General features: G+C 38.4%; 1 protein-coding gene across 4 annotated transcripts; it reads left to right on the top strand.

The window, feature by feature from the left end:
* The first annotated feature begins 602 nt into the window (after positions 1-602).
* On the top strand, positions 603-13,819 carry LOC118430559 (WSC domain-containing protein 2-like). Of its 4 annotated transcripts, XM_035841510.1 has the most exons (8): positions 608-943; positions 1,327-1,434; positions 4,584-4,855; positions 5,792-5,945; positions 6,143-6,313; positions 9,940-10,039; positions 12,510-12,601; positions 12,846-13,819. In XM_035841510.1, exons 2-8 carry the CDS (start codon positions 1,428-1,430, stop codon positions 13,298-13,300), a joined length of 1,251 nt encoding a protein of 416 aa, XP_035697403.1. In that variant the 5' UTR covers positions 608-943; positions 1,327-1,427; the 3' UTR covers positions 13,301-13,819. The 4 variants fall into 4 exon arrangements, 3 of the variants coding, with proteins under 3 accessions (XP_035697411.1, XP_035697403.1, XP_035697393.1); XM_035841518.1 differs by lacking the exon at positions 1,327-1,434 and having other exon boundaries at positions 603-943; positions 12,550-12,601; XR_004832874.1 differs by lacking the exon at positions 5,792-5,945 and having other exon boundaries at positions 604-943.
* Positions 13,820-14,064: the final 245 nt, after the last annotated feature.

The raw sequence follows: 14,064 nt of genomic DNA, 5'->3' as shown, positions 1-14,064 counted from the left end.
AAATAAGGCATGCAGAATCACATTGTGATATGTGGTGTCGGGCGTGGCGCAACTCGTAACGCGTTTGGGTCGGAATCTAGAGGTTCTGAGTTCGATTCCCGCCGTGCCCCCAATAGTTACAATGCCAAATTGTCCTCGTCAGTCCAAAAGCAAATACATTAAGGAAAAGGTACCCCAGCTACATTGAGGCCTGCGCACAGCTACCTGTAAAGGTCACTTACTTTGTAATTGCTTTTAATAACCAATTGAAAAAAAAATCATTTCAAATAACTGTTCGAACTGTTTAATTATACTTTTAGTTAACACACGGCAAAGTAATGAAAATTGTATTCTGTTTTGAAACACATGTAACGCGCAGTACAATTCAGGGTCTTAATAATGACCCTGCTACCTGTAGCTTGTGGTGTGATAAGAAATAAACCGTTATTTTGATAATTATGATGAAACCTCGCTATTTGAACAGAATTGACTAAATCTGGTAAAATATTCCAGCGAGAAACCCGTTGCCATGGCAGCAAGAAAAATCCTAAAATCAAGATTTATCGTAGAGTTGTTGCCAATTATATTTTAGAAAAAGGTAACTAGTTTCGTTGTCCTTGTACCGGTCTTTCGGCTTCAATAAGACGTCAAGGTTGGCGCGGGCATTTTAAAACTTTTCCTTTCCCCCTGTGGTGTCGCCAAAATTAAAACTGTTGATTAAACTGTTAAACCAATGAACGAGTGGTTGCATGTCGCTGCTGCATCTGCATGTTTAATTGTTAAGACCTGCATCTTAATATAAGTAGGCGTGAGTAAAGGTAGGCCCACTGGGTAGGGTGTTTGCCACAAATAACCAACTGTCGATAATCATATGTTACCACTATGGCAACAAAGTTCATCACCAGGAATTTTTTGGGGCTCTTAGTAGTGATAGTACTCGCACTCGGGCTTTATGCAGTTAACGGTAAGTTATACTCAGGCACTATGGTGATGTATGTGTCTATATTGAAATTGGTCAATTTATTAACCAACTTATAATGATAGGTGCATCATATGTTACGAATATATAGAAAATCCGTTTCGATCGGCGATTTGACTCAAACGTTACTCTGTCCTTAGGATGGATTGATATTGTACTGGAAGATCCAAATGAAATATCTTTTAAATGTTAATCTGACCTATCTGGATCCAACTATGCTATTCTTTGTAATGTATGTAACCTAAACAAAAATGATATTTGTTTTGTGCTTTTCATACTCAGTTCTATAAGAATGAACAACCAGTCCAGTAAAATATATTGTAGATTGGCTCTGAACACTTACTTGACTCAAGTTGATCGTGACATAGGTTTCGAAAATTAAAGAAGAAGAACAAGAGGTAAGGACCACACACGCAGTTATGTGAAGTTGACTCAACACCCCTCGTTTGCCGTGCCATACGATTTAACCATGTACGGTGAGTGGGGAAGGGGTGTCGTTCTAATTTTGTCGTCGTATAACTGCTACACAATGTGCGCTAGATCTAAATTTGGCTTAACCCTCAAACCACCGTACCTTTTTTGTGACGTAGATTACCGTATGGGGTCAAAATTGACTCCATAACGTTTTGTACAAATACAGTTTTTTGGTGACTCTTTTTGTGATTTGTATATATGTATAGCTTCATTAATCTATGTGGGACAGTTTGACATGATTATGTGAGAATAATTCTAGCTCATTATCATAATTTATGCAAAAGATCATGAGGACCGCATTTTGCACTAACGCTACTGAGACTGGGAAAGGTTTTTTTTATCCCTGCACCAACTTCAAAGTCACATAGCCCCTGAACAGCTTATGCTAGGGCCACCAAACTTGGTCCCTTTTGATAAAATGTTGATAGCAAGCAATGCAATTGAATAAAAAAAGTTCATAATTTTTCATGATGCCATGGCAACGGAATTCTGACAGGCATATTTATTACGCAATTTTCTAATTTTGGCTTAAACATTCAAGTTTTAAGGTTTTCTTGGCAAAACGCACTTGTTCATGATATCTTATGAAATTCAACGTAAATTTCATGATTCAATATTCATTATTTATGCTAATTTGATGACGTCACCTGCCAAAATCCAACATGGCGGCCAATTTTAGCTAAATGACGTCATGGCGTCGTCATTTAACACGATAATGACACAGAAGTTGTTACTATAATTTCGTTGCACATGTACATCATTCTCTGAAAATTTTGTGATCATACGATTAGTAGTTTTGGCGTGGGTCTCAAAAGTTGGTTTAAAAAAATGCTGGGGTCAGTTTTGACCCCACGGGACCATACATAAACTTTCTATGATAACTTAATCAACGATGGGCCAATCTCAGTAAAAACGTATGAGAAGTTATAAGACATACATACAAACAAACTCATGGGAGGAAATTTGTTTTCAACCAGAAACTTTATAATGGCACATATTAATATACGTCTGGGGTCAGTTTTGACCCCATACGGTGGTTTGAGGGTTAAGCAAGATGTTAAGGTTTTGCTGCTGCTGATGACGTTCTCTAAAACCGCTAACATATTATGTATTTTTCTGTTACATGTATTATAACATAGGTATGCTAATCGTTGAATAGCATCAAATCGACATCATCAAACTTAAAAATACAAGATGACAGACCATATTATAAGCGTATGTTTATCTTTACTTCAATAAACAGTAATAAGTAGTATAGAAATAATGAACTTTTGCAAAAAAAGTTGCACAATGTGTATTTATTTATTTATTCGTTCGGCTGTTTACAGACAGCCAGGGCTGCCCAACTAGCCATAGGCTATTGCCAAGGGCTAGCCCTGGGAAAGAACAATACATGTTACAAATAAAATAATTGTAGTAAACATTGTCAATATAAAAGCACTATCATTAACATTGCAAAATGGTTACAAATTTGCAAATGTGCATCGTATATATAGAATGTTGTATTTTGTTTATGTCATACCCACCTGAGAAAACCCATGTTTTGATGCGAAATGCGCCAGAAGTTGAACAAATTTGGTGCCTTCGAAAAAAACAGCGTTGCAACAGTCGAAACAGTTCGAATTATTCGAATGGAGCCCGTGTGATAACCCCGGGCCGTACGGAAAGTTATCAGCCGGTCCGAAACACCCGTATCGAACGTTTTCGCGTCACAGGTATGACATAAATATATATATACATCATGTACAATATGTACACATAGGAAATCACATAGCATGGTGTCATAAACGTTAGTTAACGAAGAATGGGTCTCCAAGAGAGAGCCAGGCTTTGGCCTTGAAAGTGGACAATGAGCGAGCTGTCTGAGTTTCAAGTGGGAGAATGTTCCACAACTGGGTGGCTCTGTGGAAGAAGGTTTTCTGGGTACGTGCACTTTTGGGAATTGGTATTGTCAGGTTGTTTCCGTTTCTAAGAGGGTATCTAGATTGAATGGCTGATGACCTGGTACTGGGTAGGAGATTGCAAAGGTGGGGTGGGCAGTGTCCATTCGTCAGTTTGTAGAGGGCAGTCAGGGAGTGGAATTTGCGACGGAAGATGAGCGATGGAAGACCAAGGTGGGCGTAGACAGTACGATAGGAAGGGTAAGGAAAGCCGTGGAGTCCGCTAATCACTCTAGCGACCCGGTACTGAACAGATTCGATGAGTTTTTTGTCCCGTCTGGTGAGACCGGACGATGTCTGCGTATTCCAGCACCGGTCTAGTCAAGGTCCTGTACAACTGTAGTAGTGTGGTCTTGGGGATTTTCTTCCGTAGGCAGCAGAGCATGCCGGCTGTACGTCTGGCCTTGTTTGTTGTAGCTTCAACATTGAGGGACCAGGTGAGTTTGTGAGTCATGGTCACGCCTAGGTGTTTGAAGCTATAGACAATCTGTAGTGTGGTACCAGCCAGGATGACTGGTGGGATCGTACGTGAGAGGGGGCGGGAAGTGAGGTACATGACCTTACACTTGTCTCTGTTGGCCTCGAGTTTCCAGCATAAGAGCCAGTCGGATACAGTGGCCAAATCCTTGTTCAGTGAGTCTGTGACGATGGAGATGGAGCGGTGGGCTGTTGAGACTGAAGTGTCATCTGCGAACAAGTTCGCTTCACATGAAGTACATCTGTAGGGTAGATCGTTTATGTATAAGATGAAAAGTGTAGACCCAAGGACAGAGCCCTGTGGGACGCCAGCAAGGGGGGTCTTCAATGTGTAGATGTGCTGAGAAAGGTGTTTCATAACTGTACTCAAATGCTAAGATTATAAGCCCTGTTTTTAGATAAGGACTAGCGTTTCAATGTTGATTACCAGGCAAATGCTTTTTTCCAGACATTGAACAGAATCTAGGCTGAACAAAATGGACCTTTGTTGTTTTTAAAGCTGTAACATAGGATATCCCTTATGCAAACGGGCTGTTTTCTATTCGTTTATCCGAAAGCCAGTCACTGGACTTGATGCTGCGCAGCCTTGATTATGGAATTGAATTTTGTACAAATCATGAGTTAGGAGGGGAATGACAACTTTGGCTGGTGCAAAGGGAATGTGGAGTTTCCTAATTAGGAATCTGTCAATTTCCCCAAGAAATATAGTTCACTTTTCTTTGTCTTTAAATTAGATCCATGGAAGTGCGGAACCTCTTCAGTTACCCAGGACAGGACAAGGCAACTGAAAATTAAAGAAAATCACATTCAGATGAATGTACCTGAACAAATCTACCCTGGCTCTACAGTATTTTCACGGGAGGAGCAGATTAAAGGACGCAAACTGGTGTCTTTGGGGTGTCGTGTGGTTACTGCAAAGGACGAGTCTACAAAGCTTTACATTCTGATGCGATTCTCTAACAACACCATAACCCGGGAGATTTGTGAAAAAATCTGCGAAAAACACGTAAGTGTTATCTTACAACGTTTTGTCTTTTCCTGCGACACTCATTCTTTTGTAGTTCAATGTAAAGAAAATTACCCCTATTCAGACCGAACATAAGCTTTGTGGCCATGTCGCATAACCTTCGAATGACTTGCGCAAGAGCAACAAAATTTGATGAAATTTCAAAGAAATAGTTTGAAACTATTTTTTTAAGTTTAGAGAGTTTTCAATTTTTTTGTGTTGACCAGTTGCTAACAGGTAATTTTCCATTTTTTTAACAGTTTTTTTTGTCAGTTGAATTGCTACATTACTGCTATTTTATTGCAAAAATACAATAAATCTTTGATTTGTGCTTACGGTTTCATTGAAATAGCATAATTCATGCATAATATACATAGTTAAATATACATAACTTTTTCTACTTAATGACGTCATTAGCCAAAATCAAATATGGCGAACCATTGTATCACATCTTATACTACCATGAAGAATAAATACTGGCTGAAACAAATGAGTGTAGCTACTGTAGCCAGACCTTTTCCAGGGCCTGCACATGACAGCTCCTCGGTTCTAGTTTCATAATGCCCCAAGGAAATTCTGCAACAACCCCAGCAACATACCCCCACCACGAGTATTTAAACGAAATGAGATCTACAATTATTGTTGAAATCAAGGGCATGGCATTCACAAGCTGGCCTGGATGTCGGACTGTTTCCAAGGCCTACATAGACGAACTCCTCGGCTCTAGGGCCAACATGCCCCTGAAGAAACTCAACAACTGGCCACCATGAATAATACATAGCACGATAGATGTGTATTTTAGTATCTTTGTCCCCACTCTATGCACATTAAAAGTAACCACCAGTACTGACTTTGAATTTTGGTGTTAAATAAACGAATTCCCTGAAGAAGAATATCTCAAAGATATATTATAGAATGCTCCCTATTCCTTTTTAGAGATTTTATCTTACCGCCATCAAAGTCAGCTCCGGAGATTGCTATTGCAGTGCTTTTGTGCCAAAGATGCTTGGTGTGGCATGTTGGATAGCGTGTAAAAGAGGAGATTGCAGCAAAAATCACCGGTTTGTATTTTACAAAGCTAAAGTTTCAGGTAAATTTCTACCTTGTTTTTGTCGCTATATGTTACAATCATGCCTACGGATATCTAGATACAAATGAACACAAAGGTTCAAATTAATCTCATGCTCTTGTCACTACTTTGTTTATATTGCCATAGAGGTGTAAGATTCAGTTGTTATAAGGTTTTCTTTATTATTTTGAACGTTTAAACGTTAATTTTGTCCATAGAGGTCAACAGCAGTTGCGGGGCCATTTCATTAGCCCAGCCGGGCACTTGGCAGCCTATAGCATTGGCTAGTTATCCCGGAAGTGGAAATACTTGGACTCGGCACCTCCTGCAGTACGCCACAGGGCAGTTTACTGGCAGTGTTTACAGAAGCGGGGATCTTTACATGAGTGGTGAGGTCTTTGTGAAAATTTCTTGAATTTTGCTTCTTCTCCAATTGTTAAAAACGTTTTCGGTAAAGCTTGTAGGCAGTAGAGCCTCAAAACCTAGCTTAAACCTTTTCAGACATTGGGGGTGGGGGTGGGGGGTGGGGGGGCTTGGGAGGTTGTTGGGTGGTGAGACCTGTGCCAATTTTTTTTTTTGTCGCACAATCCCAGAACGTCTTACGTTAGAGCCACCTAACTTGTTGAGTTCTCCTAAATTTAGCAGTTAAATGGCTTTAAAAAGGCTCTGACAGAAATTGCACATAATTTATGTTATTTAAGCATTACATAAAAAAGTGATGTTTTTGTTGTAATGGTAACCGCTTATTGACATGGATGATTGACAAAAAAAACTAATTTCGGTTCTGATGTATTGATGTTTATTCACTATTTGACTTCCGTTGTCTTAAGTCTTAAGTTATCTAAAATATCCTTTTTAATTAAATGTGCATAAAGTGTGCTAATTTGCTGACGTCATAGGTCATACCTCAACATGGTGGACCATATAACGAGATCGAGAATAACTAGGTTATTTTCCCAGGAATTTGTAACAACCTACCAGAATTTTATCGGATTTCTGAAAGGCATATGTTAAAAAAGTCTCAAATATTGGTCTAAACATTGGGATTTTAAGATTTTCTTTCTAAACTACATGTGTTTTAATAGATCTTTAATTTTATCATAATACATTTAAATGTATTTATAATTTTTGCTAATTTGATGACGTAATTGATAATACAAAACTAGAGTTCGGCGACCTCATACCTTCATGAATATTTAGAGCTTTTGTAAATTTCTACAATTAACTAACATTAACATGATTTATGCATGGTGTTGACTATGCATTGACTAACGTACACATGTCACAATAATAAAATCCCCATCATTAATCGTACGTAAAGTGCTTTTGCAAGTATTACATAAATCATTCAAATAAGTTCCTCATTACCATATTTGGTATCTGCTTATATTCCACCAATCATAATTAACATGTGTTACATTAAAAGTCCAGTAATTGAAAACAATGGAATTATATAATTTCCTCATTAATATGCAAATTAAACCCTGATTTGCATATCATGTATATCATTATGAACATCTTTGCCTAAGGTACCCGCATACTTAATATAATGCAAATCCGTCAATCGTTTCTGCAGTTATCCTCTTTGGAAGGTGTTGACAAAAACGCCCTTGCAGTTCCTCAATTATATGTTAGGGGGTTGAAACTTGTCCCATTTTGTCATGACGCTAAAAGCTATCTACTACCCAAATGTCAAGACCATATATCGTCCGGGACAAGAGATACATAAAAAAAATTGCTATGATAGACTATTCTCGTTAATTATGCAAATGTTATCCTATTTTGCATAATTAGTATTTTATCTTGTACAACATTGTCTAAGGTACCTACATACCAAAAACCATGAGAATCCGCTGTTCCCTACTTGAGTTATGCTCCTCAGAAGTTTTTGACAAAAATGCCCCTGCTATCCCAAAACTAGACGCTAGGGAGCCCAAACTCACACTTAGGTGTGAACTATTAATCCCTGTTCCTCGCGTGCCACGAGATCAGTGGTATATGGTGATTTTTCATGTGAAATAATCAACTTTGATGGCGTGTTCTCGTTAGGAATCTACTGGATGTGTTTCAGTAACACCCATGTACACTATTCGACAAGCACTAGATTTCTGCCGGTCTCTAGCGAGGACCAATTAGATGTCTGCAAGCAGGTCACAGACCGCCGTCGACAATTAGCCAATGGTAGTTTCGGGCTAATCGCACCCCTTTTAGCCCACTAGTTTTGTGTAAATGTCCTAAACTCAACCCAAGCGCATTTGAGTTGCTATTTTAAATTTCTTCCATACGTCTAGATTGATCAGCTTGAAAATATCTAACTTTGAAAGTTTGAAATGCGGAGGGACTGTAGTACTAGAGATAAGGTTTTAGACGTTCAATAGTGCTGCGCTCGCGCTAATGGAGCGATTGCTACGTGAAGGAACGGATCCCGACGAAGTTGGAACGGGCCGTGTACAAAAATGGAGGAAAATCAAATCTAAGCTGGTCCTGGGTGAGGTTTTTTTGGCGCATTGTGACGCCCCAAATCACAGACTACCGGTCAGAGAGAAGACATCGAACGCATTTTCCAGGACAGTCAGACTCACCTAACAGCTAAATAGCGTCTCTTTCGGAGACCTTTCTACTCAATTGAGAACGGTGACGTGTGTTGCACACTACACAAAGTAACACTACATAGCGATATGTGTCGCAGCATATGCTTTGTTATGTCAAGGAGCTTTTATCTGATAATAAAATAAGATCCGTTATGTACTCAAGTCGTGTTGTTTGTAGATTCTTTAGTTCTTCTATGCTATATATCCAGCTAGCATTTGGAGGGACCAGCTCACAAAAATATTTTATTTATTTATTTATTTATTTATTTATTTATTTATTAGGATTCTCCATTTGGAGGGTATGGCGAAACAGATGTTAAAAACACCTTTTCAAAGCCGCCATACACACATGTGCACATGTTCGCACATGTCTACACGCGGCGGGGTTACACCGGCCCTTACGGGGTGATATACCCTTTCGCTGGCTGATACGGTATGGAGGTTCCCCCAGGCCTCCACCCGGGGGGTGGAAGGTGAATCACCAACTCCAGACAGAAGGGTTTGTTCCATCTCACACCGCACCATGGCACGTGTGGGGGTTCTTTAACGTGCATGGGGTGTGACTCTCCCCATACACGGGACCTCCATTTAACGTCCTATCCGAGGGACGGCCCTAGCCGAAGCTAGGTACTCATTTTTCACCTGAGTATAGTGAGGAAATCCGTGTAAAGTGCCTTTCCCAAGGGCACAAGATCGGTGACACGCAGCGGGATTCGAACTCGCCACCTCTCGGTCACGAGGCACAAATCCCGCCGCTGCGCCAGACGATCTCACAATATGTCATTTGTAATGTAACAGTCAGTAATCGACGGACAATAGGTGTGAAATATTCCTCCCTCCCTCTCGCGTGCCACTAGTTTAGTGTTAATTAGTTACTCTGCATCTGAAAGAACCGACTTCATGAGCGTTGACCTCGCTATAAATCTAGTTCATGTGATTTAGAGACGAGCCAACCCACCCTCCTGCGACCGGGGGGGGGGGGGAGGGGGTGATCGCTGTGACACCGGGTTTTTTAATCAATCTGGACCCAGGTTGGGGTGGGGCTTTTAATCAAAACAAAACAAAATCAAAATACTATTTTATAATCACTAATGAGAATGGTGTAGATGTTAATTCTGCGTTTTATAAAAATGACGTGTCGTGTATTATCTGGCAATACGAAAATTGGTATTTTCAAAATATCTAGGAACCTTAAAAGTATTCTACAAAATGCAACAGCAAATGTAGGTAACAGTCAAATGTCTGCTACGACATCTGTTGTCTATAGTAACATCAATGACGTCAATATGATGCAATTAGATGACGTCATACATGCAAGGATACCGGATTGTTACGCAATTTTAAGTCGAAACAATAATGAGTACGATGAGGGCAATGATGATGATGATCACGATACTCACTGTTTACGTTCTACTGTAATGTAGGGTTCCTCGGAGAGTTAGAGGACTACAAGTCAGGGTCAACTATTACCATCAAATCCCACGTTTTCCTGCCAAACTGCACTGGAGCTATTCTGCTGATCAGGTAAGGCAATGTCATGTGAACAAATATTGCGTTTATATTTTTCGATGACTTAAGTGGACTCAGGAAAAAAAACAAAAGATCGCAATAGTGAGAAAAGTTTTTAAAATATGGTTAAACAACAAATAACCAAAATCCAAGTGTTTTTATGAACATGACGTAACGGTAAAAATGCAAGTAGAAATACTTATAGGCCTCTAACATCAAATTTCGCGTAGGGTTTGTCAGAAGTTGTTACATGTACAGTGTACAGCCATTTAGCTAGCTTCGCGACATCAACACGGGTTGTTGGAGTGTCTTGTGACACAAACTGACCGATTAAGACCACTACACCCAGGATTAGGGCTGGTAGATATTTGTGGGACCAGTTTGATGCAGGTTGTGGTTACGTGATTGCCAGCCATCTTAAAAGTACCTATCATAAAATACAGGTCATCCTAAAAACCCTAACAGCGACTGCAGAATAAAATTACACTAAGCAACAAACGAAACAAAAACAAATCATGTAACACAATGTTTGAGGTCGTGTATTTTGCTAATAGTCCAGAAGGAGGTTCTCAAAAGATACGTAGTATCTGTGTAGTCCACTACCATGGGCTAATAGTCTTATGTACTGTGATAATTTTAAGGTATGTCGTTCTCTGGTTAAGGTTGAAACATCCTGATTCTAGATTCTTTATGCGAATTAGAAACAAATATATAATGAAATTGAAAAAAAATTTTGCAATCTTGGTCTTGAAATAATCGGGAGACTCGGGATACTGTATTAAACGGATGGACGCAGCCGAAATCACAACCACCGTCAATAAGTAAACTGCGTCCAGTATATTTGATCTTACAGCAGGTAGTGAAAAATATTATCAAAAAATATCTTTTAATCCTATTGAGACGTAATTTTTTTTAAATCTATCTGGGACCAGGTGTGCTTTTGAAGCCCGACCCTTCAAGTTCTTGTAAGTTGTAACTACAAAACGACTATGACCACCCGTCTTCTAGAGAATGATCTGGAAGTAAAAAAAAAAGAGCACTGCTGGAATTTGTACGGCATTATGACTAACGGGAGCCGCAAATGACTTATCACATGACAAACAGAGAATAATGTAGGCATAATACCTGAAGATGTTAGGGAAGTAAACAATATAATAATTTTGTTGTACGTCTAGAACTATGAAAAGGTCGGTTTTCCTAAAACTTCATACCTTAGACCTTAGTTCCTCCCGCAACTAAACGTGCTCAAAAATCTAACAGCAATTACAGCTATCAGACCGATTTCTGATGCGAAAAGCAACATCCATGACGTTATAAAATGGCTCTTCATTTTATCTTTACATTATTTCCACCACCTTGAATTAAAAAAAAAACATTTTTCAGGAAATAATTGCAAAAAAGACTAAGTTATTTTTGATTTTGTAATCTTGGATTTTGTAAGAAAATAGTGGTTATAAAGCAAGTCAACATGAAATTACATTGTCAGAACTGGAATTAGACATCATCCTTAAAACACTCGTCAAAAACTTCCATTACGACATGGAAAAAAATAATAAGATTAACAAAAATGTTAACTTGTTGTAGAAAATATCTAATCATGCTAGTGGGTATGGGGCTCTTTGCTAAAAAACGTGTCAAAAATATGTCTCGGATGTTGCGTCGAGGGGATATAGTTCATAAAATTCACCTGTGCTTATATAAGCCATACTTTAATACCAGTGACATTTTTTGAAATTTATATGGGTCTGCAACTCCGTTTTGAAAAAAAAACAGTAACTTTCTTCTGCACGTCAGTTAGTGGATCAGTTACTTAGGTAGAGTGGATGAAAAGAGACTTAACTTACTGAGTTTGCAGTGAATGCCACTTAAAAATAGAAAACATTCCCGGCCTGTGTATGGAGTAGTGCTTAAATGCTTAAAATTTTAAACCAGGGTAGACTTTAGTAATAAAAACCAAATTCATGCCTTCAACCGAAGGTTGCAACTAAGGATTGATGTATCCGTACTCTCTTCGAACTATCATTGAGTATAATTCTTTGTCATTACACAAATTGCAATCAGATATGAAAAGGTTAGGTGTGACAAGACATCTGGTGTACTATAACCCGATGTTGCCGCGCCGCCTGCAAACTTGATTTGTAACGTAGAAGGTCAGTTATACCGGCTACGCAGCTACAGATATAGAACAGCCTTTATATAAAATATTTGTATTTGAAGCCTATTTTCATTTTTTTTCTTATAAATAAAGGGTTATTTGTCAGAATCGCAATTGCCTATTTTTGGCATCTAAGACATCATGTGTTAGTAAACGGATGGTTAAGAATTTCATTAACCATATTCAAGGGTTAAAAAAACATGCCAGAAATAAATACGCGCATCGATGTCGACAATAATGTTTGTTTTGTTTTTCAAAACAGCAAAACATTTACTGTGGTTGATTTTCATCTTCTGTTTTGTTCTTTACCAATATTGATATTTTATTTAGGAATCCATTTGATGCCGTACTATCTCATTTCAATTTCAAGATGACAAGCAGCCATGTAAACCATGTAGAAGAAAGTAGCCTGCAAGGTAAAGGTAGGTAACACTTTAGATGTTTCTTGCTATCTAAAATCTTTAAGTACGAAAAATTACCGAACATTTCAAACATATATCGATGACTAACTATTAGAACAATCCGATATACATATATACATATATACATACATACATATATACATATATATATGATTCATTTTTAATAAAAGTTGAATGAGTAAGTAAAAACAAATAAAGAGGACACTGTGTAATAGTTTATTTCTACCCTTATCATCCCCAACAGAGTGGAGAAACTTTGCTATGTATAGCATTGGAATCTGGAGTGATTTCATTTTTAAATGGCTTCTTGACGGTCCTAATGTTCTGGTGGTTTACTACGAGGACATCCTAGATGACGTATCCACCGAAATCAGAAGAATGGTGAAATTCCTAACGAATGCCTACCCAACGAAGGACAGGCTACAATGCACCGTCGAATGGCAGGAGGGCCTTTTCCATCGCAAAGGAAAAAATAGAAATAACTTGGATTACTATGATCAGGAGATGCAAAACTTATTCATGCGACATATTATCGCAGTCTCCATGGCCTTACAGGCATACAAACAAATATCTCTGCCTAACAGCTACAGTCCAAAGGGTTTTAAAACTGACTCTTGGCCTTTGTTGGAGACAGAAATGTCATTGCTGCAAAAAAGAATTTTTAAGGGAAAGCAATTGATACGTTTGAAAAATGCATAACGCACGTGTAGGCAACCATTACAGAGAAGATGCATAACTATTTTGTCGTTTACAAAGCACAAATTGACCCGACCGTTGAACGTTGAATATTATCAAGACGTGATACATATGTGATTATAGCGCAACCACAAAGTCATGAGCATTTTTTTCCTACTGTGAACTTAAGAAATGCATTTTCAGTACATGGCAAAGTGTAAAACAATGCGGGTGCCACTAAATGCTCACCTGCATATTTTTTTGGACAGAACAAGAACATTCTTGTTTGTATAAGTTGCCAGGACATATGTTTAGATTGTGTGCTGATATACTAAGTGTTTGTTAGAATTGATGGATGTTAAGTGTCATTTATTTTGATATACAGATAATGATTGGAAATAAAGAAATTATGCGTGTGTTAACAAATATACATGGTTGTTGGTAGGTGACAAAACTAACTTTTATCTCTATTGCATACCCTTCAGAAAATGTAACTTAATTGTTGCTTTGTATGTAATAAATTTTGCTCTGTTTTGCCAAAAACATGTCTTCCTTCATGGTCATGAGTAAATGTGGGTAATTTAGGTTGATACAATGTGATTTTTGAACTTCCAGGTAAATGTTACAGATGGGTCAATGCTGATAAGAATGAGAAATAACGAACACAATTATATTTAGCTAGCTACAAAAATCCGATTGGTATTATTTTTGTCCATGGTCTGATTCAGCGTCAGGTAAAACATATTTCCCAGATACAATTACAGTTTGAATGTCATGTCTACAATAGC

Source organism: Branchiostoma floridae, chromosome 1 (genome assembly GCF_000003815.2).
Source record: "Branchiostoma floridae strain S238N-H82 chromosome 1, Bfl_VNyyK, whole genome shotgun sequence".
Classification (NCBI taxonomy): Eukaryota; Metazoa; Chordata; class Leptocardii; order Amphioxiformes; family Branchiostomatidae; genus Branchiostoma; species Branchiostoma floridae.
This window is presented reverse-complemented; position numbering and strand designations above follow the sequence as displayed.